At 38.7% G+C, this 23,758-nt stretch overlaps 1 protein-coding gene across 1 annotated transcript in view; it reads left to right on the top strand.

Moving 5' to 3' along the window:
- LOC104596231 (phosphoglucomutase, chloroplastic-like) overlaps positions 1–23,758 on the top strand; it is an 80,110-nt gene that overhangs the window by 19,888 nt on the left and 36,464 nt on the right. Inside the window, exons 6-8 of the mRNA XM_010257305.3 lie at positions 9,919–9,970; positions 10,061–10,129; positions 10,656–10,724. Of these exons, the coding sequence (XP_010255607.1) occupies positions 9,919–9,970; positions 10,061–10,129; positions 10,656–10,724 (190 nt within the window). The remainder of the gene's footprint in view (positions 1–9,918; positions 9,971–10,060; positions 10,130–10,655; positions 10,725–23,758) is intronic.

Raw genomic sequence — 23,758 nt, forward strand, 5'->3', positions numbered from 1 at the left:
GGTGCCAAACTAGGTTTAGTAGCTAGGAGGCACCCTCTTGCTTTCAGTTTTTCACAAAAACACCCCCTCTCTCAGCTGGACTTCACACCAGCTTCCAAAAATCTGCATTTTAGCCATGAAAACTTCCCAGTTTTCCCTAAAATTTGCACAGAGACCCTCAGAGGTCACAACAATGAATTTAACTGGGAAAAAGGTATACTTTGACTATTCTAAGGCTGAAAATACCCCTGAAATGATGCCCTTAAGGCATCAAAATGCAGAGTTATCAAGGACCACTCGGCAGAACTGTAGGTTTTGAGTAGATAACGAAGGCAAGATGGATTAGAGAGAAGGAAGATCAAAGAGCAACCTGCTCTGATACCATGTGAACTGAATTCAGATCTAGAAGAAAACAGATCTAGGGGTGTCAAGAATAGTCGACCCCCACCCCAAAGAACCTCTTTTATATTAAAGTGATAAAAAGTATGTACATTTACAAGAATGCCCTTACAGGGGTGAAAGATAAAAAGAACAAATAAAATAATAAGAACTATGATACTGTACAACAAGGACTATGCTAATAATGTACATCAAGATATATCTTCACAGGAACGGACAGGCTTACGAAAAGCATTTGGAAGATCCAAGTCAGAAGTAGGAGTGATGGCATCAATAATAGGGTTACTTGGATCCTTTGAGACAGATTGATCTAAGTTTGGTTGGTTGCTGCCACAAGTTGGAGGATATCTCTTCCTTTTCCTGTAAACAATTCTCATTTCTCTCTTTTGTCTATTAATGGTATCAGTCCCATCCTTGACATCTGGAGTTGTAACAAGTTCAACAGGAATCTCATTAGATTCACCTAGACAACCAGAACTAGGAGGATCGGGAGGAGAAGATGGAAGACCCGAAGTTGAAAGTGGCACAAAGAAGGAAGGAGAGGAAGGATTCTCTTCCATCCTAGTAGTCTCCCCCTGAAGAGGATTCCTGGAGGACTACAAATAAGGTTGAGACTTGAAAAACACCACATCCTTGGCGACATACTTTTTCTTGGTAACTGGATTACAGCACTTGTAACCTTTTTGTGTGGGAGAGTATCCTAAGAAGACACCCCTTATAGCCCTAGGGTTCAACTTTGTCTTCTTAAGATCCTTGACATGGATGAAGCACACACAACCAAAGACTCTAGGAGGAAGAGGAAAATCTGGGAGGTTAGGACAAAGGACAGAAAATGGAGTTTTCATACCCAACACCTGAGATGGCATTTGATTTATCAAATATGATGCAGTAAGGACTAGTTGAGACCAATAGTTCTTGGGAACCTTGTGCTGAAACAATAGGGCTTGAGCAGTCTCCAATATAAGTGTCTATTCTTGCGATCATCAACCCCATTTTGTTGAGGGGTACTAGCACGAGATGATTGATGCAAAATACTTGCGTCCTCCATGAACAGATTTAAGGATCGTTCAAAATACTCAACAACATTGTCTGAGTGAAACCATTGAGTACAAGGCAGGCCCAACCAACAAAGTGGCAGATGCGTTATCACGAATCCATGAGTTCAGCCAGATAACAGTATCTAAACCAGTCTATCCATTGGTGGATTTTCTCAAACAAGAAGTCCTCTCAGATCCTAAGTTGCGGGCCTTACATAACAAATGGGCCTAGGACCCAAATTCGGTTCCAAGCGACAAGGTGGTGGGTTCTAACCTCTTCTACAAAGGAAGGTTGGTGATTTCAGCCCAGTCAAAGCATCTACAGCAGCTATTATAGCTCTTTCATGACTCACCACAAGGTTGCCATTCAGGCATCCTACGCACTTATTGTAGAATTGCAACTTACTACTTTTGGGTAGGGATGAAATGAGCAATTCATAACTATGTGGCAGCTTGCCCCACATGTCAGCAGAAAAAATATGAGGCTCAAAACCCAGTGGCCTACTACAACCACTCAAGATCCCCAACATGGTATGGGAAGAAGTCATGATGGACTTCATTTTAGGTTTACCCAAGTGTAAGGGGTATATGGTCATCCTAGTGGTCATTGATAGACTCTCCAAGTGTGGACATTTTGTGCCTATAAACCGAATTGAGAGCAAAGAGAAAACAGAATTAAGGGTGTCAAGAATGGTCGACCCCCACCCCAAAGAGTTCTTTTATATTAATGAGATAAAAGATATGTACAGTTACAAGAATGCCCTTATAGGGCTGAAAGATAAAAAGAACAAATAAAATAATAAGAGTACGATATTGTACAACAAGGGTTATTCTAATAATGTACATCAAGGTATATCTTCACACTCCCCCTCAAACTGATGCGTAGACATTAGCATCAGTTTGCCCATAAGAACAAGATGTCGACTTTTAGTCATGGCCTTGGTGAAGATGTTGGCAATCTGCATGTAAGAAGCTACATGAGGAAGAGATATGGACCCTGCAACAAGAAGGTCTCTAATAAAGTGACAATTAACCTTGATATGTTTAGTCCTTTCATGAAAGACAGGATTAGATGTGATCTTGATAGCATTGATGTTGTCGGCATACAGAGGGATAGGAGTAGGAAGAGGAGTACCAAGATCCATGGAAAGAGACTTTAGCCAAACAATCTCGCTACATGCAGAAGACATAGCTCTATACTCGACTTCAGTAGAAGACTTGGAGACAATTTGCTATTTCTTGCACTTCTAGGAAATGAGAAAGTCACCCATGAAGACACACCACCCAGTAGTGGATCGGCGAGTGTCAGGACAACTAGCCCAATCAGCATCAGCATAAATCCTCAACTGTATGGATGATGAGGAAGAGAAAAACAGTCCCTGAGAGGTTGTCTCGAACATAACGGATGATGTGGCGAACAACAATCATATGAGGTTGCCGTGGGGCTGAGACAAACTGACTGACGACCTGAACAGCATGTGGAATATCAGCCCTGGTCATAGTGAGATAGATCAGAGAGCCAACAAGTTGATGGTACAAAGTAGCATCAGGAAGGAGGAGGCTTTCGGATTTAGATAGTTTGACATTCAGCTCTAGGGGAGTATCAACATGTTTCTCATCAATAATTCCAGCTAATTTGACAAGATCAGAGGCGTATTTTTGTTGACAAATGAAATACCCTCGACTGCTACGATGGACCTCCACACCCAAGTAAGAGGACCCAGGTCCTTCATGTGAAATGAGTTATGAAGTAAGGACTTCAGCTCACAAATCCCATCATGACCATCCCCAGTTAGAAGCATGTCATCAACATACAATAAGAGGATAGTGATACCCTGGGGTCTTTTCTTAACAAAGAGAGAGTAGTGAGAGGAACTTTGATTATACCCAGCTGCAACAACATCCCGGAAGCGCTCAAACCAAGCCCCGGGTGCTTGCTTTAGACCATATATAGACTTCTTTAGGCGACAGACATGTGAAGGATCACTGCAATATCCAGGTGGAGGTTTCATGTAGATTGTCTCCTTCAGTTCACCATGAAGAAAAGCATTCTTCACATCTAGTTGGTAAATAGTCAAGGAATGAACAACAGATATGGCCATAAGTGTCCGAACTATGGTGATCTTAGCACTGGGGCAAATGTTTCTTCATAATCAATCCCATATTCCTGACTGTATCCTTGGGCAACTAACTGGGCTTATATCGATCAAGGGAACCATTTGACTTCAGTTTGATCGTATAGACCCAATGACTTCTAACAATAGAAGCATCTGGAGGAGCTGGCACAAGATCCCAAGTATCATTCTCATGGAGGGCTTGAATTTCGGCATCCATGGCTTCTTTCCACTGAGAACTTCTAATGGCTTGCTGATAAGATCTAGGGATATCTATGGAAGAAAGTACATCAGAAAAGGAACTATGGTTTGAAGGAAAACCATAGCGGTCAGGGGGTTGAGAAATACGGGTAGAACGATGAAGTGGAGTAACCGAACTACTATCTGAAATAGGAGGATCTTGGGTCAAGGTATCACTTACAGGGGGTATCAGGGAGGGATGCTCTGAACCGGGACACGTAGTCGCTTGTGGGTAAAGACGAGAAAATCTCTCTCAGTGGAGGAAGTAGTAGTGTTGTCTGAATCAAAGTCCTGCAAAACAGAGATGGAAGGAGCAGGCAATCTAGCAATCCCAACAAAGAAAGAGATATGTTCAAGAAACATAACATTTTGGGAAATCCGAATACGACGAATAGCAGGATCATAGCACAAAAATCCTTTGTGGTTAGGACTATATCCTACAAAGGCACACATAGTAGACTGAGCAGTTAGTTTAGATCGTTCACAAACAAGAAGATGTACAAAACAAAGACAACCAAAAACATGAAGACTAGAGAAATCTGGGGGATGACCAAATAGTTTTTGGAAGGGAGAAGTGTTGCCTAGAACAAAGGAGGGAAGAAAATTGATCAAATACACGATTGTACTGGCTGCTTCTACCCCAAACGAAGATGGAGCCTGGGATTCTTGTAGTAATGTCTGCACAACACTAAGAATGTGTCCATTCTTTTGTTTAGCCACACCATTCTGTTGTGGAGTGTCTGGGCAGCTGCTCCGAGACTGAATTCCATAACTCAAGTAGGCTTGAAAGTCTCCATCTCTATATTCTCCCCCTGAATTTGAGCGGAGGATAGTCACATTGCACTTGAATTGATTTTGCACCATAGTATGAAACAGTTTAAATGTGCCAAAGACTTCTGATTTGTGCCGCAGAAAATAAATCCAAGTATATCTAGTACAATCATCTATAAACAATACAAAATATCTGTATCCCAATCGTGAAGTAATAGAAGCAGACCGAACATCACTATGTATTATCTCAAAAGGTTTAGTGGCATGTTTAGATGTATGAAGAAATGGTAAAACATGACTTCTACTCAAACAACATGTAGTGCAAGAAACATCAAAAGTATGAATAGGAGGAATTTTATTCTTAATTAAACCAGTCAAACAAAAACTTTAATTTTTGGGAATATGGATGACCCAACCGTTTATGCCATAAATCCCAAACATTATTTCTATAACTCAATAGAGAATCAGACAAAGAAGAGCTAAGTAAAGCTGAGGATGCTCCTGATTGAGATTTCTCGAACTCCAGTGCAAACAGACGGCTCAGCCTATGCCCCTTCCCTTTCACCTTCCCAGTGTACCAGTCCTGTATCAAGCAACCATTATGAGAAAAGGTGAGAACATTTCCTTCATCAACAAGTTGGCCAACAAAAATCAGATTAGTAGTAAGGTTGGGTACTAAGAGGGTTTTGGAGAGAGGGAAGGATCTAGTTGGTGATAGTTTGAGGGACAAATCATTGCTACTGATGATGTCTAACTTTTCACCATTGGCAGTAATAATATGTTTATGGTGAGTTTTAGTGGAAGGATTTGGGTGATTGAGGTAGGCTCCTGTCATATGATTGGTGGCACCTGAATCTATGATCTAAGCATGTGAAGGAGAAGAGCAATATGCAGAGAACTTACTAGACAAGCCAATAGTAGAGAAAGCAGAGGAAATAGTAGAAGATACCAATTGCCAAACCTTTTCTTCATCCATGATACCTGTTGAATCACCTTTTACTGAAGATACAGTGCCAGATGCTTGTCCATCTGTTGCCTGATAAGCCCGGGGCTGAGGCTTTTTCTAAGAACCCTTAGCTGGTCGGACTGGACAGTCTGGAATGATGTGATCATGTTGCTTGCAGTAGGTGCACACATTCTTCTTTTTACAGTGAGATGCAATGTGTTCAAAACCCTTACACTCATAGCACTGAGTTATGGAGAAATCCTTGGAGGTTGGCTTCTTACCTCCATGAGTAACAAAGGCTGTTTTCAGCCCCAACTTCAGTCTTTTTCCCATCAAACCCGGCTGTAGTGAGAAGTCTAGTCTCTTCCCTCAGAAGTTCCCCTAAAACAAAATCTATATCCGGAAGTGTTCCCCTACTCAGTATGTTGGACTTGATTATCTCATATTCAGGTCTAAGTCTCATTAACTGAGTCACCTTTCTCTTCTCAAAGTGCTTCTGGAGATATTTCACACACTCTACTGGATCCGAGGGTTCAATGTGAACAATCTCATATTTAGCCCATAAATCAAGAAAACCTAAATAATATTCATGTATCCTCCTATCTCTTTGGCTATAAGAAAATATTTCTCATTTTATCTGGTACTGTTTAGATACGTTGGATTGTTGATAAACTTTTTCCAGACACAAGTACATCCAATATGCTGTTTTCATTCTCCTCATAGGTACAGATATATGATAATCAACAGAACTCAGAATCCAAGAAACAAACTTACCATCATCCAACTTCCATTGTTGTAAAGCCTTGGCCTCGGTCTCAGTTGGTTTAGTGACCGTTCCATTCAGATATCCTTCTAAACCTTTCCCTTCAACATAAAAGTCAAAATGGATCTTCCACATCCCATAGTCACAGGAATGATATCCCCTCGGTTTGAAGCCATTACAGCAATAAAATAACACAAAATAGGGTTTGGCTGAAGTTTAAAGGAAGTAGACTGAAGTAAAAAATTGATCAAAACGAGTGATGTAAGCTGTAATCTAATCCAAGTGAGTCAAAAACTGAGAAAGAAACCCCTTACTTTCATCGGAGATTGTCTAAGATCCAATAGAAGAAGAAAACTGAACACAGTCTAGAAAAGGAAAGTCTGGACGCAGCCACCTAGAAGAGAAGTCCAGATCTTTCTCAAAACTTCACGGATCTCTGTGAAACTTTCAGAGAATGTTGAGAAGGGCTAAGCGATAACTCCTTTTAAATCTTGCTGCAAACGGATGTCAAACGAGAGAGATCCAATGAAATCTCTCTTTTTAGATGCGCAGAGAGCAGAAAACGGTTCCTGGAAAGATCAAAACAGTCCAGGGCCTATCGGCTGAGATGCATCAGCAAGCTCTCAATCGATCAAGAAAGCAAGGTGGATCAGAGAGAAAGAAGATCAAAGGGCAACCTGCTCTGATACCATGTGAACTGAATTGAGAGCAAAGAGAAAACAGAATTAAGGGTGTCAAGAATGGTTGATCCCCACCCCAAAGAGTCTCTTTTATATTAATGAGATAAAAGATATGTATAGTTACAAGAATGCCCTTACTGGGCTGAGATAAAAAGAACAAATAAAATAATAAGAGTACGATACTGTACAACAAGGACTAATGTACATCAAGGTATATCTTCACGGTGCCCCTAGTACATCCATACACAACCACCACAGTAGCAGCAGCATTTGTCAAAGAGATCACAAGATTACATGGCACCCCCATCCCCATAGCTATTATTTACAGACTGGGATCCGACCTTTCTCAGCAATTTTTGGCGTGAATACTTTCGGCTACAAGGCACCTTGCTCCATAGATCCACTAGCTACCATCCACAAACCGATGGGCAGACAGAGGTACTTAATCGTAGCATTGAGACCTATCTAATGCTTTGCGGGAGAAAACCCAAAGACATGGGCTTAGTGGCTGCCATGGGCAGAATTTTGGTACAACTCTACATTCAATATTGCAGCAGGCATGACTCCTTTTAAAGCCTTGTATGGACGTGACCCACCATCAATATTACCCTATGAACCTGGCTCAACAGTAGTGGAGGCGGTAGACCAGCAACTATCTGAAAGAGATAATATCATCAAAAGTCTCAAAGCCAACCTCATGCAAGCACAATCATGGATGAAAGCCAATTATGATAAAAAACACAGCAGTGAATTTCCAGGTTTGGGAGTCCGTCTATCTCAAGTTACACCCATATAGACAAACCTCTCTGGCTCGGAAAGGGTGGCACAAACTATCACCTAGGTTTTATGGGCCGTTCGAGATTACGGAACGAGTTGGGCCAGTGGCATACAGAATAGATCTTCCAATGTGTGGGAAACAACACAAGAGCTCCGCCATTCTGCCAGAATTTGATGACACAGGTTTACTACAACTACAGTCTCAGAACATCCTGGACTATTGTTGGATCAAGATGGGGAAGCAAATTCAGCAACAGGCCCTAGTATAATGGACAGGACTACCAGTTCATGATGCCACTTGGGAGTCCTGTGCATTTCTCAAACAGAGGCATCTCCAACTACACCTCGAGGACGAGGTGCTTCCCGCAGGAGGACTTGTTAGGAGCCCAGAATACAACAAGTATATTCTAGAAAGAATAAGAAAGGAGCCACATCAGCAAATTCAGTTGCAACAAAGCTGTAACTACAAAGATGTAACTACTGAGTCTTGATCTTGATCTTGGTGTAATACTCTGTACAGTATAAAAGGGGTCAAGAAGAATAAGAAGGTAGAAGAATCATTTGAGCCATCTCTCTCTCTCTCTCTCTCATTTTTATCAGGAGGTAGCACACCCTCGAAGTGGTGCCTAACAAATTTCATAGTGGTTTGTGGTGGAAGCGTAGGGCCTGTAGCCCACCACTAACCACGACCAAGGGGTGCTGGGGTGGAGCCCTGCGGAAGTTTGGACCCTATCCATATTCAGCTTATGGGTTTGACCTGAAGGGATTTTGGGTTTAGGGTTTTCTGTGAGTGAGGTTGTGTGTGCATAGCTCTGTGCTCTTCACCATTCTTTGATTTTATAGTGAATTTCTGCTCCTTCTTCACCCATGGACGTAGGCTAGAAGAGCCAGGGGAAGGCAAAGCAGACCTAGGTTGAACTTTGAAGTAGTGAAAAAAATTTAGGGCCCATAATTTAACATTAGATATGACACTGAACAGATGGAATGGCAAAATGGGTTTTATTTAGCTGACCCCACATAGTAGGGACAAGGCTTTGTTGTTGAGTTGATTACCATTACAGGATAGGATCCACTTTTGTACTGTTTGCTGTATGCTAGGCCACTATTTGATAAAATATAAATGCAATCTTATGGTTGAATATTGAACTTCCATGATGAGTTGTAGACATTATTTTCTTCCAAATGATCTCCTTTCTTGCCACCGTCTTCTAAAATGGCCAGCCCTCTTTATAGGAGGCTGTCTTTATAGCCCTAGTAATGGAATCCTCTCCTTACCTTTGATTTGTTGTTGATTGAATTCTGTTTACTTTACTGAAGAAGGTAGTGATGCTAATCTGCCTTCTTTAGGAGAGAGAGTTATATTCAAACATTTATTCTCATTTATGATTGATATAGATTCTATTTGTGAAAACTTATAGAACCCTTGATGGATTTAGCTTCCATAATCCACTTAAGGTTTTCGGATTTGAATTTAGATTTGGATCTGAACTTGAATTTGACTGAGTTGAATCCAGTTTGGGTCTTTTTATAATAACAGGTTTTATAGGAGTGAGGTCAATGTAAATTTAGACTGGTGCATTCAAGGACTTAATCCCTGTAAGAAAGATCCATTTGTAGTAAAAATAGGATTCCAATATCTAAAGCATAATTGACAAATAAACTGGAATTTTTAAAGAAGGTAGCAATAGTGGTTATAGATCTTGAAGATATTTGTTCGATGAGAAAATAACTGTTGAAGATTAATCAGTTTTATGATGTTTTTCTGAGTAGATGTTTTATGTTAGTTTTTAGATAGGAGGTGGGGACCACAGTAGTTATGTGAGTCCAAATTTTATTATGTTTTTGAGTGTTATATATGCTATTTTATGTTTTGCCGCCCTATAAGGGCATAGTTGTCTTTGTACTGTTCTATTATTTTTAGTATAAATAATAAGTGAAGGGGGCGGCCAGATTATTGCTCTCTTTTCTTTTCAACTTCTCTTCTTCTCTTCTTCTCCTTTTCTGTTCCTTCTCTTTTCAAGAAACTACTTTTCTTTCATATTTTTTAATTCAGCAGATTTCTACTATAACCATTTAAAATGGATGTTTTATTCATCAAGTTATGATCATTGGAATGTGACTGTAGATCACTTCATTAACTAATCATGGTCAATGAGACTGTAGATCACTTTATTGTTTTATAGACTGGGATGAGAAAATGTTCTTATTGCAGAGAGGGTATAATGTCAACACCAGCTGTTTCGGCTGTAATTCGGAAAAGGAAGGCAAGGAATTTTTTTTTCTCTCCATTTTTGGTTCTGTTCATACTTCTATCAAGATTGACTCCTTTCCTTTTTGTCCATATAATTTGACAGGCCAATGGTGGTTTTATAATGAGTGCAAGCCACAATCCTGGTGGACCTGAATATGATTGGGGTGTCAAGGTGAACTTCTTGTGAATATTCATGCTGTTAAGTACGAAAGGTTCCAATGATTTTTTCTTTCATACACTGTTCAATGAAAATATTCTAGTCATTACTATCCTATTTTGGATAAAAGATGCCTAAAAGCACCACATTCAACTGTTTTCCATTTACCTAAACTGCTAAACAGCATAGTGAATCTTTTTATGCTCTACTGCAGAAAATTCCATTACGTCAATATGGAATTCTCTAATTTCTATTATATTTGTAATTTCTGGTGACAACCACTCATGCAAATAAATTCTTCAGTTATTTGTATATAAGAATTAGACCTGTTCATGGGCCGGGCTTCATACTGGGTCCAATCAAAATTTGGCAAAAGCTAAGCCTGAGCCTGGCCTATGAACAAATCTGATAAGAATAAAATGCATTTGTATATAATAATTCTCTAATTTCTATCATCTTTGCAAATGCCAATTTGATCTCATGGAGTCATTAACAATGTTTTTGACTTAGGCCATTAATTCCTTATTTTGTGTGTTTTCAGTTCAATTATAACAGTGGGCAGCCTGCACCAGAGTCCATTACTAACAAGATATATGGAAACACTCTTTCTGTATGCATCTGGTTTTTTTTTTTTTTTTTTTACAGCATCTTTCTGTATATATCTGTTTCTTTGGTATTTCTTGTAAATCCTTCAAGATAATCTTTATTTTCCTATGTTTGGTAGAACTAAATAAAATATTTTTTTTTCTCCATGATAAGTAAAACATTATTTTGTTCTGGTCTCATTAGTCATCATACATGTTATAACTGTTAGTTTAAGCCTACAAGTTACACATGTTTCTCAGTTGTAGGTGTATGATGTGTATGTCTTTCTTTATCAGCATAGAGTGTAAGATGCCTTTCTCTGCGCTAACCTATATAAGTGACTTAATTGCAAAACTGAAAATATATTTAATGAAAACAGTTAAAAAGGTCTTCTTCTTTGCTACTAATGTTGAATTTTGCTCAGCATTGCTGGTCCTGAGCCCATATGAAGCAAGAGGGTTGTGTCAGGTTGGCCATAGGCAAGAAAGAAGCTTTTTCCATATCATTTTCAAAAATTATGATTCATTTATATTAAGTGCACTGAAAAGAGTAATTTGATGCAAATTGGAAGTCCTAAAGTGACAAGGAAGAGGTGATAACTCTTTATTGGCTCAAGGATAGCAAAAAACATGCAGCTTAATTTATTATTATTCCATGGGGATTCTGTGACTGCAATCAGATGGTCACCACAAGCAGCTGCTGGTCTGTGGAGAATAGTGCATTTCTTTAATGAAATCAGGTATAATGTGAACTCTTTTCAAATTTAGTAGAGATGGATTCCTGGGAGCAAAACCCTGTAGTGATGATCTCATGATGGGAATTGTGAGAAGGGTCTTTTTGTATGGAAACATCTGTAGCTTTTGTCTGAGGATGGAGCTTCTTTAGTACATTTTGTATATGTGCACACCACATGTGCATCTTTTCTCTTTTGTTGAATTGATTAGTTGTATTTGTGAAAAACAATGGAAAGGTGAAAAACAATGGAAAGGTGAAAAACAGTACTGTGGATCAATGAGAAGATTGATAACTGATTTTTTAGTACAAGATATAGCTCTAGAGAGGATGAAATGGGATTTGTGTAGCCATCCAACCCCATTATGAAGGGCATAATCAAATGCAGAAGTGTTGCACTAGTGGGATTAGTGATCTATGTATCTCGAGTTGAATAAAAGGAAATATCATCACTGAACTTTCTTACTTCTTCTGGACCAGTTGAATCCTAAGGATTTGATTCTACTGCCTTTAATTGGTTTATACTTGTCCTTTTTTGATAAATGAATGAAATTTTATTAAACCAGCAAATAAGAGTTTCATGCAACCCGAGGAAAGGCATGAGATGTGACCTTTCCTATAAAGCTAGATACAGAAATTTGAGAGTTTCTTCATGCATCAATATAAGACAAACTATGGTGTTTTTCCTTGAACATTGAGTTTCCCTTTTCAAACTCCAAAACAGGATCAGATTGGCCAGAAAGGATTTGTTAGAACTCTTGAAAGTGATATTCTAATGACATTTACATGTTTGTTGGGCTTAGTAATGAATACAAAGTACCAGGTGCTGTGTATTACATAAATCTTATACACTCGATGGAAAAGCTGATCCAGTATTTTGGGAAGTAGTGGTTGTGCACCAATGGTTGCCTTTCTGTGTAAGGACATGTTTTTGATTGTTTAAGTCATGGAATTGAGTTAGCCAAAGAAGGGGAGCTTCTATTGTAATTATTTCAGATGATACATGGCATGGCAACATCTGATCCATTTTGAAATAAGATGCAGGCAATCAGTCACTGGTGCATTTTAGAATTATTTATTGCAATTTGGTTGGTATTCAGAAGAATCCTTCTTCGGAAGCTTTTACTATCATATTACCTTACCTTAGGTGGCAAGCGTAGTTTGGTTATGGTTCTCTTTTCATTATTACTTAGTGAATACTTCTTTTTGTCTAAGTATATTGTCCATTTAAGTAAGTAATAGATTGGGCACCATCAACATGTAACCAAGGTACAAAGTATTGGAAACACAAGGTGTACCATAAAGACAATTTTAAGAGACATATCAGGATACACTTTGTACGCATGGATATCGATGAAAAATCAAGATATGCATGTAAGTGCTATACTCAAATAAATCATACAAATATATCAATAGCACTAAATGTAAGTCTTAAATGAGGTATATATACATAAGAATCACATTCTGTAATGATCCCCATGAAGAAACATTTCATAATCAACATTTTGGAACACATGAATATTTTCTAACAAAGCTATAGCTACAAGCCTATATGTTCATAAATTATTCATCAAACTTTTATCTTAAGCTTTCAAGTTGGTAACTATTTTAATATGAAAATAATTATCTTAAGAGTTTATTCTTATAAATCCTTGCATTTCTCTCTTGTCATATGCACCAAATATCTACTGAAGAATCATGTTCCACACCAATTTTCCCTTCTTACTGAGACATTCAGGTTTCAACCCTCCGGCCCTTCACAAAATCCACCAATGATTCTGGGTAGCAACTTTACACCTCAAACATATACCATACCTTGGAAGAGAATCTGTAGTGTATAACAGATGGTTGACTGATTCATTATGCTCCTGTCATAAAACACATATGGTGGAATCTGGAAATATGCCCTTCCTCACCAAATTTCCCCTAGTTAAATTTCTGATGACATAGGCAGTCCACACAAAGAAAGCTACCTTTGTGGGCAATTTGCCAAACAATACTAGAAGGGATGGATTCTTCCTCCGATCTAGAGATGTGGTTGTAAAAAGTTTTGACTGAATTCTCCAGATTTCTCCCATTCCCAAGTTCTTCTATCTTCTCTCCTATTGTCCACATGAGTGCTATACAATTTATGCAACAATTCCACCAGTGGCTCCACTTCCAGTCATTCAAATTTCTTCTAAAATTAGGGGCCCATACAACACTTCCATTCTGTACTTCCATATAATCTGCCACATAAGCCTCTTTGTCCACTGCTCACTCAAACAAAGCAGGATAAGAGTTCTTCAAGGGTCTGTTTTCGCACCAGATGTCCTTCCAAAATTTCACCTAGAGTCCATCCCCAATCTTGAACCTTATTCCTTTCGAGGAAAGGTCATAAGCTTTCCCAATGCCTTTCCAAACAGGATACCTATAGTATTGATTTAACTCTCCCAGTTCCCAACCAGAATTTTTGTAACCATATTTAGCCACTACCACCCTCCTCCATAGGTTACCTTGATTCTCTATTTTTGTAACCATATTTAGCCACTACCACCCTTTTCCATAGGTTACCTTGATTCTCTTCATATCTCCAAAACCACTTTCCAAACATAGCAATATCAACATCCTTCACTATCAAATTGATTTTTGTTGTTGGAGTTGCTTTTTGTTTCTATTGCTAGAGTGTTGTCAGTCTAGGGTGCTGTCAGCATGTTCTTTTCTTTGTTTAACTATTTTATTATTAGGGTGTGCCACCAGGGGTATGATTGTAATTTTCTTTTCTTTTATTTACTTCATGTTATTATAAATAAGAAGTTGGGCACTGCCAGCCCAACCTTTTGACTCTTAAACACTTTTCTTCCTCTCCTCTTCTCTTCTCTCTTTTCTCCTCCCCTCTCTCTCCTCTCTCTTCTAGAAAGAAAACATGGTGTCAGAGCACAATTATGGGCGATAGGAGTCTTTTTCTCCTCTGAATCACATTCATTCCACCCAGTTTTCTGATTTCTTGGACAGTGAAGGCAAGAAACCCTTATCGGACTGGTCAGAACCACCTGTTGTTGTTTCTTCTGGGTTCTTCTTTGGTCATAGCACCAAGGTAACCCTAGTAGGAGGGGGCCGATGCTGTGAAGGCTCTTTTTCTTTCAGCCAATGCTGTGAAGACTTGGTCTTTGGATTTGCACCTTTGTACAGGTGCTGTACAGGGGTGTGTGATCCCCTTTGTCACAGGTATGTGCTGTGATTGGTTGGTGTGTGTAGTGCATAGTCCAATGGTGACTGAAATTTAAATTTCTGGACTGTTTAATTGCTGCCAGTGGATTTCAGCAGCGTTTTTCTTTATTTCTCGACTGTTTCTCGACTGTTTAGTTGCTGCCAGTAGATTTGCGCACCTATGGTTCGGGTTTTGTCTTGTAGACCTTGTTTCTCTCAATGGCAAATGATGATTCTGCCTCATTCGGGGTTGCATCAACTCGTAGTACAGCTGGTATGGGAGTTGAAAATATGATGTTTCCTATGCCAATTATTCCTTTAAACGGCTTGAACAAATTGGAGTGGGCTAAAGGTGTAAAACTTTATGTATCAGTAGGGGGAAAAGCTGGTTACATAAATGGAAGAGTGAAAGAACCCAAGAGTGGGATAGCTGAACATGATAGGTGGGACCAAGAGAACAGTACGGTGATGTCCTGGCTTCTTGCAGCCATGGGACCTGATGAGAAGAACTTTATGTGGGCAGAAACTGCTAGTGAAATGTGGAAGCAGGTCAAAACCACCTATTCTGAGCAAAGGCAGTATGCCAAGATTTACTAGTTACAAGCTGAATCCTCAACCAGTAAACAGAGGAACCGTAGTTTGTCAGCCTATTATTCAACCCTTACTTCAGTATGGAAGGAGTTGGACCACTATCAGGCTGTAGAATGGAAACATGATGATGATGCTAAAGCCTATAAGAAGTTGGTTTCTCAGCAGCGGGTTTTTGCCTTCTTGTTGGGACTAAACCCCGCATATGAACCTCTTAGAGTAAAGATTTTAGGAAGTAAAGAGTTGCTTTCAGTTCAAGAGGTGTATGCCCTTGTTTAGTCTGAGGAAAGTAGGCAGAGTGTGATGGTTACAATTGAGGGGGAGCAATAGGTGGCATTAGCTGCAATAGGTGGTAACAATATGGGAAAGAAAAGTGACTCCAAGAAAGTTGATGATAAGGACAAGTTCTGTACTCATTGCCAACATTCAAGACATACACGTGACACATGTTGGGAGCTTTATGGGAAGCCAAAGTGGGCTGTAAAGAACCAAGAATAGGGTAAAGTGCAAGGTCAGAAGAAGCCTAATGTAGCAAATGTGGTAACCCAAGATACTTAGTTTGCTGGGGTGTCAACTAGTACTGCTTGGGAGCACTTCACTGGTTCTGACCCCAAGGAAGGTATCATGAATTCCTTTCGTAGTCATCTGGAATCATATGGTAGGGCCTTGTTTCAGATGGGCAGTTCAGTTATTGGTACCCCTTTTACTTTATTTGCGTCTACATCAAGTAATGCAGCCTTTGCCTTCCATGTCTCCATTGCCACTGATTCCCCTTGGATCATTGACTTAGGGGCCTCTAACCACATGACTAGTAAGCCAAATCTTTTTTAGTCTTATAGCCTTTTGTCAGGAAGGGAGAAGGTGACGCTTGCAGATGGATCATTCTCCTCCATTGCAGGCTAGGGATCAATATCCCTTCCTCATGGACTTAACCTGAATAATGTGTTGTCAAGGTTTAAAATTTCGATACGATACGCCCGATACGGGGTGTATAATATCGTATCTTTTAAAAATAGATACAGGATACGCATAGAAATCATGTGTATCATCTTCTTTCATGCGTATCGGACCTATATCGGGGGCGTGTCGGAGCGTATTGGAGGTGTATTGGGGCGTATCGGTTGCGTATCGACAAAAAAGATACGGCCAAAAACTGAATAAATATAAAGGGGAAAAGTAAGCTTCTTTTCCCTGAAATAAGTTTTCTTTCACCCCCTAAATGACTCTAAAACTCCAAACCTCATTCCTAGAGTGCTAGATTTGAAAAAATTTGCAAGAAACAAGTGTGAATCGTTAATACTTTTTAAAGATTTTTCAAATTTTGAAAAAAATATGGTAAAAATAGGTAAATTTTTTCAAATTTTTTATAATATATTATAATTTATTTTTTTATTGAATATATGAATTTATGTTAATCTACATTTCTTACATTCCAAATCATAATTTTTTTGTGTTATCAGTATATTTATGGAAATTTCATGAAGATATTTGGGGAAAATATAAATTAACAAAAAATTTGAAAATGTAATTTTTTTCTCAGCCTATAAAGACTAAACATGTTTTATATCTATGGATTTATCTATCATATCCATAGAGCAATTGAAATTTCTTTTTTAATATTTTTTTATTTTTTATATTTTTAGAATTAAAAAATAAAGAATAATTAATTATATTTTATCATTTGATCACAACAATTTAACATATTATAATTCTATGGATGACCTAGCATATCCAAACACCAATTGAAATTTCTTCTTTAATAATTATTTTTTTATTTTTATATTTATAGAATAAATAAATAAATAAATAATTATATTATATCATTTGATCACAATGATTGAATATATTATAATTCTATGGATGATCTATAATATCCACAAAGAAATTGAAATTTCTTCTTTAATAACTATTTTTTGAATATATTATACAATGTTTATTTATTTTTTTATATTTTTTGAAAATAAATAATAAATAATTATTATTTAAATAATATATTATTATTAATTATATTTTCACTTAGAAGTTGTGCCAATCCATATTTTATGGTTGGATAGGAGAGTTGGGCTTTTTCCATCCCATAAAACATTAAAACTTAAGAATTATAATTTATAAATTATAGTTAAGCATACGGTTTTTAATGAAATTATAATTAACCACATTATATTTCTTCATAAAACTATTAAAATATATTAATTTAATGTATATACACCTCATTGAGGTCTTATATTTAGTGTTGTTGATGTATTTTTATGATTTATTAAAGTATTTATAGTGTTTCCAGGTGTATCTATGCGTATCTTAGTTTTTCTCCGATACGCATGCATATCTCGATACGTCTCTTAAAATTTCTTTCCCGATACACTTGACGTTTCCGATACTTTGAACCTTGTGTGTTGCATGTCCCTTAACTTCCCATCAACCTACTTTCCATTAATAGTATCACAAGCTCTTGAAACTGTAGTGTAACCTTTTTTCTTGGTTCATGTGTTTTTTAGGATTTAACTTCTGGGAGGACGATTGGTAAAGGAAGCTTAGTGGATGGTCTCTACACTCTTGATAACAAGGCTGGTTTCTTGGTGTCATCCTTAGAGTCGAATAGTCAGTCAAATAGGAGTCAAATTTTTTTGTGGCATAATTGGTTAGGTCATGTGTCTTTTGAAATAGTGAAGTATTTTTTCCTTTTTTATTCAAGTCATGTTTAGTGTCAAATTTCCAATGTCAAACATGTTAGTTGAGCAAACAATGTAGAACAATATTTCATTCAAGTAATAAAAGATCAAGTTTCCCTATCCATATTGTGTATTCTAATGTGTGGGGACCTACTACTATAACTTCGGAGAGCCGGCATAAGTACTTCATCACATTGATTGATGATTTCTTCTCCTAAACATGGGTATTTCCCATGCATAGCAAAGACGGAGTTCCAAAGATTGTGAGAGATTTCCAGAGGGTGGTGTTTACACACTTCCATGTTGAAATAAAAAATTTTCAATTAGATAATGCAAAGGAATATTTCCATGGTGAGCTTAACGAGTTCTTTGCTTCTCATGGATCCATTCATTGGAGTTCATGTGTAAGAATGCTGCAACAAAATGGGTGTTACAAAATGAAAGAACAAACACCTACTTGAGGTAGCACGAGGGATGATGTTACACATGAATGTACCAAAAATGATTTTGGATGGATGTTGTACTTCCTGCTGCTTATGTCATCAATCTCATGCCCTCTAGAGTGTTGAACTATAATGCCCCTCATCAGTTCTAGGTCACAAAAATTACAAGGTGAGTTCCTTCTTGTAATATCATTACTACAACTACATATTATTTCCATATGTGTCAATACGTTCTATTATATACTATATATTATTTGTTTTTGCTAAATTTGGAACAGGCTACACAACATGGGGGTTAACAAATTCCCAAATATACATACATAAGGCTCAATTATTAGCCATACTTGTTTTGTGAGAGGACATTCTATGAAGATGAGTATTGCATCTTTATCATCCCACAAATTGCACACTAAGGTTTAATTAAACATAAAAGATCCAAGGATTTAAGAAGAGAAAAATAAAGGAAGGGAAGGGTAAAGAATTTCTCTCTCTCTCTCTCTCTCTCTCTCTTCTTCTTCTTCTTCTATAGTCTCTCTCTCACATTAAAATTGAAGAAAACTGAAGAGAGGAGAGCTGAGAGTTCGGCAATGAGGGTTTGAGAAGAGAGTTTCGAACTTACCCTCTCTCAGCACCCTAACACTATTTTATTTAGATATATTTGAATAATTACAAGGAGGCCCTTAGTTAGGCAAGAATTTACAAAGAACTTAATATTGACAGGATGGGCCCAAAATAAGGCCCATTACAGAAAAGAAACATAAAAAAAAAACAAGAAAGAATAAACAACCTATGGGCCATTCGGCCCATCTTCTCTACACTCCCCCTCAAGCTGAGCATAGATGCCAATCATGCCAAGCTTGCTGGTATCATGCTGAAGTTTTGCCTTGGGAATGCCTTTGGTGAGAAAATCTGCCAACTGTCCTTCAGATGTGATGAAAGGAAGACACACTTCACCCGAAGAGACCCTTTCCCTAATGAAGTGTCGATTAACTTCAATATGCTTGGTTCTATCATGTTGCACTGGGTTGTGAGCAATGTTGATGGCAGCCTGATTATCACAGTACAACATCATTGGCTTGTCATATTCAACTCAAAGTTCTTCCATCAAAGATTTGACCCATAATAATTCAGAAACTCCATGTGCCATGGCCCTGTATTCTGCTTCAGCAGAAGACCGAGCAATAACCAATTGTTTCTTGCTTCTCCAAGAAACAAGATTACCAGCTACCAAGCTGCAATACCCAGAAGTAGATCTTCTGTCATCAATGTTCCCGGCCCAGTCAGCATCGGTGTAGGCTTCAAGTTTCATATGACCATGCTTGGCAAACAGAATACCCTTTCCTGTGGAGCCCTTCAAATAACATAGGATTCTCTCTGCAGCTGCCATATGAGTGTCTCGGGGAGCATGCATGAATTGGCTAATGCAACTGACTGCATATGCAATATCTGGCCGAGTCATGCATAGGTACAAAAGTTTCCCAAGAAGTCTCTGAAAGATTCCTTTGTCTTCTAACAATGTCCCTTCTGAGGCTGAGAGTTTATGACTCATATCAATAGGAGTAGGAACTGGTCTAGCACCCATCTTTCCAGTTTCAGAGAGCAAGTCAAGAACATACTTCCTTTGGGGGATAAGAATCCCATCCTTGGATTGAGCCACTTCTATGCCAAGAAAGTATCTCAATTCCCCCAAATCTTTAATCTCAAACTTTGTATGGAGAAAGGATTTTAGATCATGAATTCCTGAAACATCATTACTAGTCACTACAATATCATCTACATACACAATGAGGTATACTGCCAGAGGTCCACTCCTCTTCACAAAAAGAGTATGATCGGACTGTGTCTGCACATAACCAAAGTTAACAAGTGCTGTTCTAAATCTCTCAAACCATGCTCTAGGGGACTGTTTTAGTCCATAAAGAGATTTCTTCAGCCTGCATACCTTCCCTTTCATATCAGTTCTATACATCCCTGGAGGAAGAGACATGTAAACCTCCTCATGTAATTCACCACTCAGAAATGCATTCTTCACATCCAATTGGTAAAGGGGCCAGTCAAAGTGAGCAGCTAAAGATAGAAGAACCCTCACAGATGTCATCTTGGCAACAGGTGCAAAGGTCTCTAAATAATCAATCCCATATGTCTGTGTATAGACTTTTGCAACCAGCCTGGCCTTGTAACTTTCAATGGTGCCATTAGCTCGGTATTTGATAGTAAAGACCCACTTGCAACCAACTGGATCCTTCTCTTCAGGCAAATCCACCATTTCCCATGTGTCATTCTTGTGTAAGGCATCGATTTCAGATCTCATAGCATCCCTCCATTTTGGAATCTTAAGAGCTTCTAACACGGACCTGGGAATAGGGTGAGAAGCAACAGAAGAGAGATAAACAAAGTATGAAGGTGAAAGCAAACTGTAAGAAAGGTGCTTTGAAATGCACTATGCAGTGCACTTCCGTTTTCCTTTTCTAACAGCTATGGGAATATCAAGGTCAGGGAAGGATGAATCCAAAGGTGCTGAAATAGTACCTGTTGTCTCTTCTGTGACTGGAAGTGTATGAGGCTCATGTGTTGTAGGAGAAACAACCTGCACATTTCTGGATCTTTGCCTTTGATACACCTTGGGATTGAGGATAGGACGAGGAGGTAGAGTACTGGGACAAGGAGAATGGAACGACTGATCCACCCTTGATGCATTTGAAGGAGAGGCAGACACATCAAGAGACTCAATAGGGACAGGAAGAGGAAGAGCAAACACCTGTGACAAATCCTCCCCCTGGACAATGTCCTTCTGGAGAGAAACCATAAAAGGGGGAAAGCTCATCAAAGGTGACATCCATTGAGACATACCGATTGCCAGACTTTGGATCAAAACAACAATAACCCTTCTGTGTGGGGGAATAACCAAGGAAGATACACTTTTGAGCTTTGGGTTCAAATTTATGCCTTTGGACACTTGGAACATGAACATAACAGGTGCAGCCAAAGACACGAATAGGAACAGGAAAAAGGTCCTTGTCCGGATGAAGAAGAGTGAAGGGAGACTTAAACCCCAAAACCCTGGATGGCATACAGTTTATAAGGTAGGTAGCAGTAAGAACAACATCACCCCAAAACCTGGTAGGAACATGTGAGGCAAATAAGATACTTCTTGCAACTTCAACAATATGCCTATTTTTCCACTCAGCAACCCCATTCTGTTCTGTGGTCCTAGCACATGAGCTTTGGTGAATAACCCCCATGTCAGAAAGATAGCAGGATAGGTTTTTCTCAAAGTATTCTTTTGCATTGTCCGATCTGAAGATTTTAATCCTGGTATCAAATTGGGTTAGAACAAATTCATGGAATTGTTTTACAAGTCTTGGAACATCATCACGGGATTTCATCAGGAATATCCAAGTGAACCGAGAAAAATCATCAATAAACAAGATAAAATATTTGTAGCCACCCATGGAGGGTAAGTGGTAAGGTCCCCACACATCAGAATGCACAATATTAAAAGGAACAGAAGATCTTTTATTGCTCAAAGGAAAACTGTTTCTACAATGCTTTGACAATTCACAAGACTCACAATGAAGACTGGACAAACTAATTCCCTTAAACAGTTCAGGGAATAGATGACTCAAGGCAGGAAAAGATAGATGACCAAAACGACAATGACACAACATAATCCGACTAACAGACTCTGAAGAGACAAATTCGAGAGCAACATTCCCAAGATGATCAGTGCATTGTCCCGGAGTATCAAGCAGGTATATTCCGTTCGCCTCATGGCCACTCCCAATCACCTTCTGAGACTCTAGATCCTGAAAAACACAGTAGGAAGGAAAAAAGGTTACACAATACACAACAGTTTAGTGACTTGGTTAAACTACTCACAGACAACAGATTTGTATTTAGTTTAGGTACATGGAGAGCAGAAGGTAGGAACAAGGAATCCGTAGCCTTGATGGTTCCCTTACCAGAGATAGGGGCAAGTGAACCATCAGCTAAAGTGATTTTATCATGTCCAGGAAGTAAGTCATATGAAACAAACAAGGTAGACAGATTGGTCATATGGTCAGAAGCACCTAAGTCAATAATCCAAGGGATCTTGAGATTACCTGAAGTGGTAGCATGATTGGCAGAAGCCCTTATACCTGAATGAGCAAATGCTGAAGCAGTAGAATTTCCTGAAGGGTTGGAAGGAGAGGTTACATCACTCAGCTGACTGATCATCTTCCCAAACTTTTCATATTCTACTCTCATGGCTGCCAACTGTGCAGAATCAGACATCTCTTCACTATCTGGCCCGGCAGCAACATTTGCATTTCCTGATCTTTTACTATCATGTTTTTTCTGAAACCGAATGGGAACAAGATTAGGATGTAACTTCCAGCACTTGTCTTTGGTGTGCTTCAGCTTCTTGCAGTACTCACATATAACTTCTTTCTTTCCTGTGCCACCAGAAGTTCCAACATTCCCTTTAGGTTTAATCCCCATATTAGCAAAGTGATCATTAATATCAGCCCCTTGAACCTGGACAGCCCTTCTACTCTCTTCCCTACTCACCAATGCATAAGCTTGTGACAAAGAGACACACTCCTTGGAAAGAATATTTTGTTTTGTGATATCATATTCTGGGTTTAGTCCAGTTAAGAACTCAAATACCCTGTTCCTTTCAACCAATTTTTTGTAGGTCTCTGCATCATTGGTGGTGTCCCAAGTTACAGCTTCTATTAGGTCAATCTCTTGCCATAGGGACTTCAGGGTTGAGAAATATACAGTAAGAGGTTTCTCCCCTTGCGTTAAATTCTTTACATCACTTCTCAATTTATATGCCCAGGCCACATTGAGTTTTTGGGAATAGGTTTCTGCAACACTGTCCCAAATTTCTTTTGCTGAATTCATCCATAGGTAGTGTTGACTAATTTGTGGCTGCGTTGAGTTCACAAGCCACCCAATGACACTGTAATTTTCTTGCATCCACTTCTCGTAGGATGGATCATCTTCTGGGGGAGCCTTCTTACTCCCGGAAATGAACCCCCACTTTCCTCTACTACATACATGAATCTTTATTGATTGTGACCATGCCAGATAATTAGTTCCATCTAGTTTAACTGTGGTCACAGTCAATAAGGAATCACTTGGAATCCCTTGAACCAGTCCATATTCAGCACCACTTTTGTTTTCAAACTCTGAGGAGTACATCATGTAAACACTCCAAATATGATTTCAGATGACTTCTACAAATATACTGAATAAGGACAAGCAATAACAGAGTTCAGCCGACCACAAGAAGGCAACACACTGAGTTCAGCCGACCACAAGAAGGCAACACACTGAGTTCAGCCTTCAAGAAGTAAACAAAAACTTCTAGGCACTCAGCCGAAGTACCTTTTCAAATCTGGACTTCAAGGTAAATACCACTTGATATTGCTGAAATAGCCCTTTTTACA

The sequence above is a fragment of the Nelumbo nucifera genome, chromosome 1, assembly GCF_055504915.1.
Source record: "Nelumbo nucifera cultivar China Antique chromosome 1, China Antique-T2T, whole genome shotgun sequence".
In the NCBI taxonomy this organism is placed as follows: domain Eukaryota; kingdom Viridiplantae; phylum Streptophyta; class Magnoliopsida; order Proteales; family Nelumbonaceae; genus Nelumbo; species Nelumbo nucifera.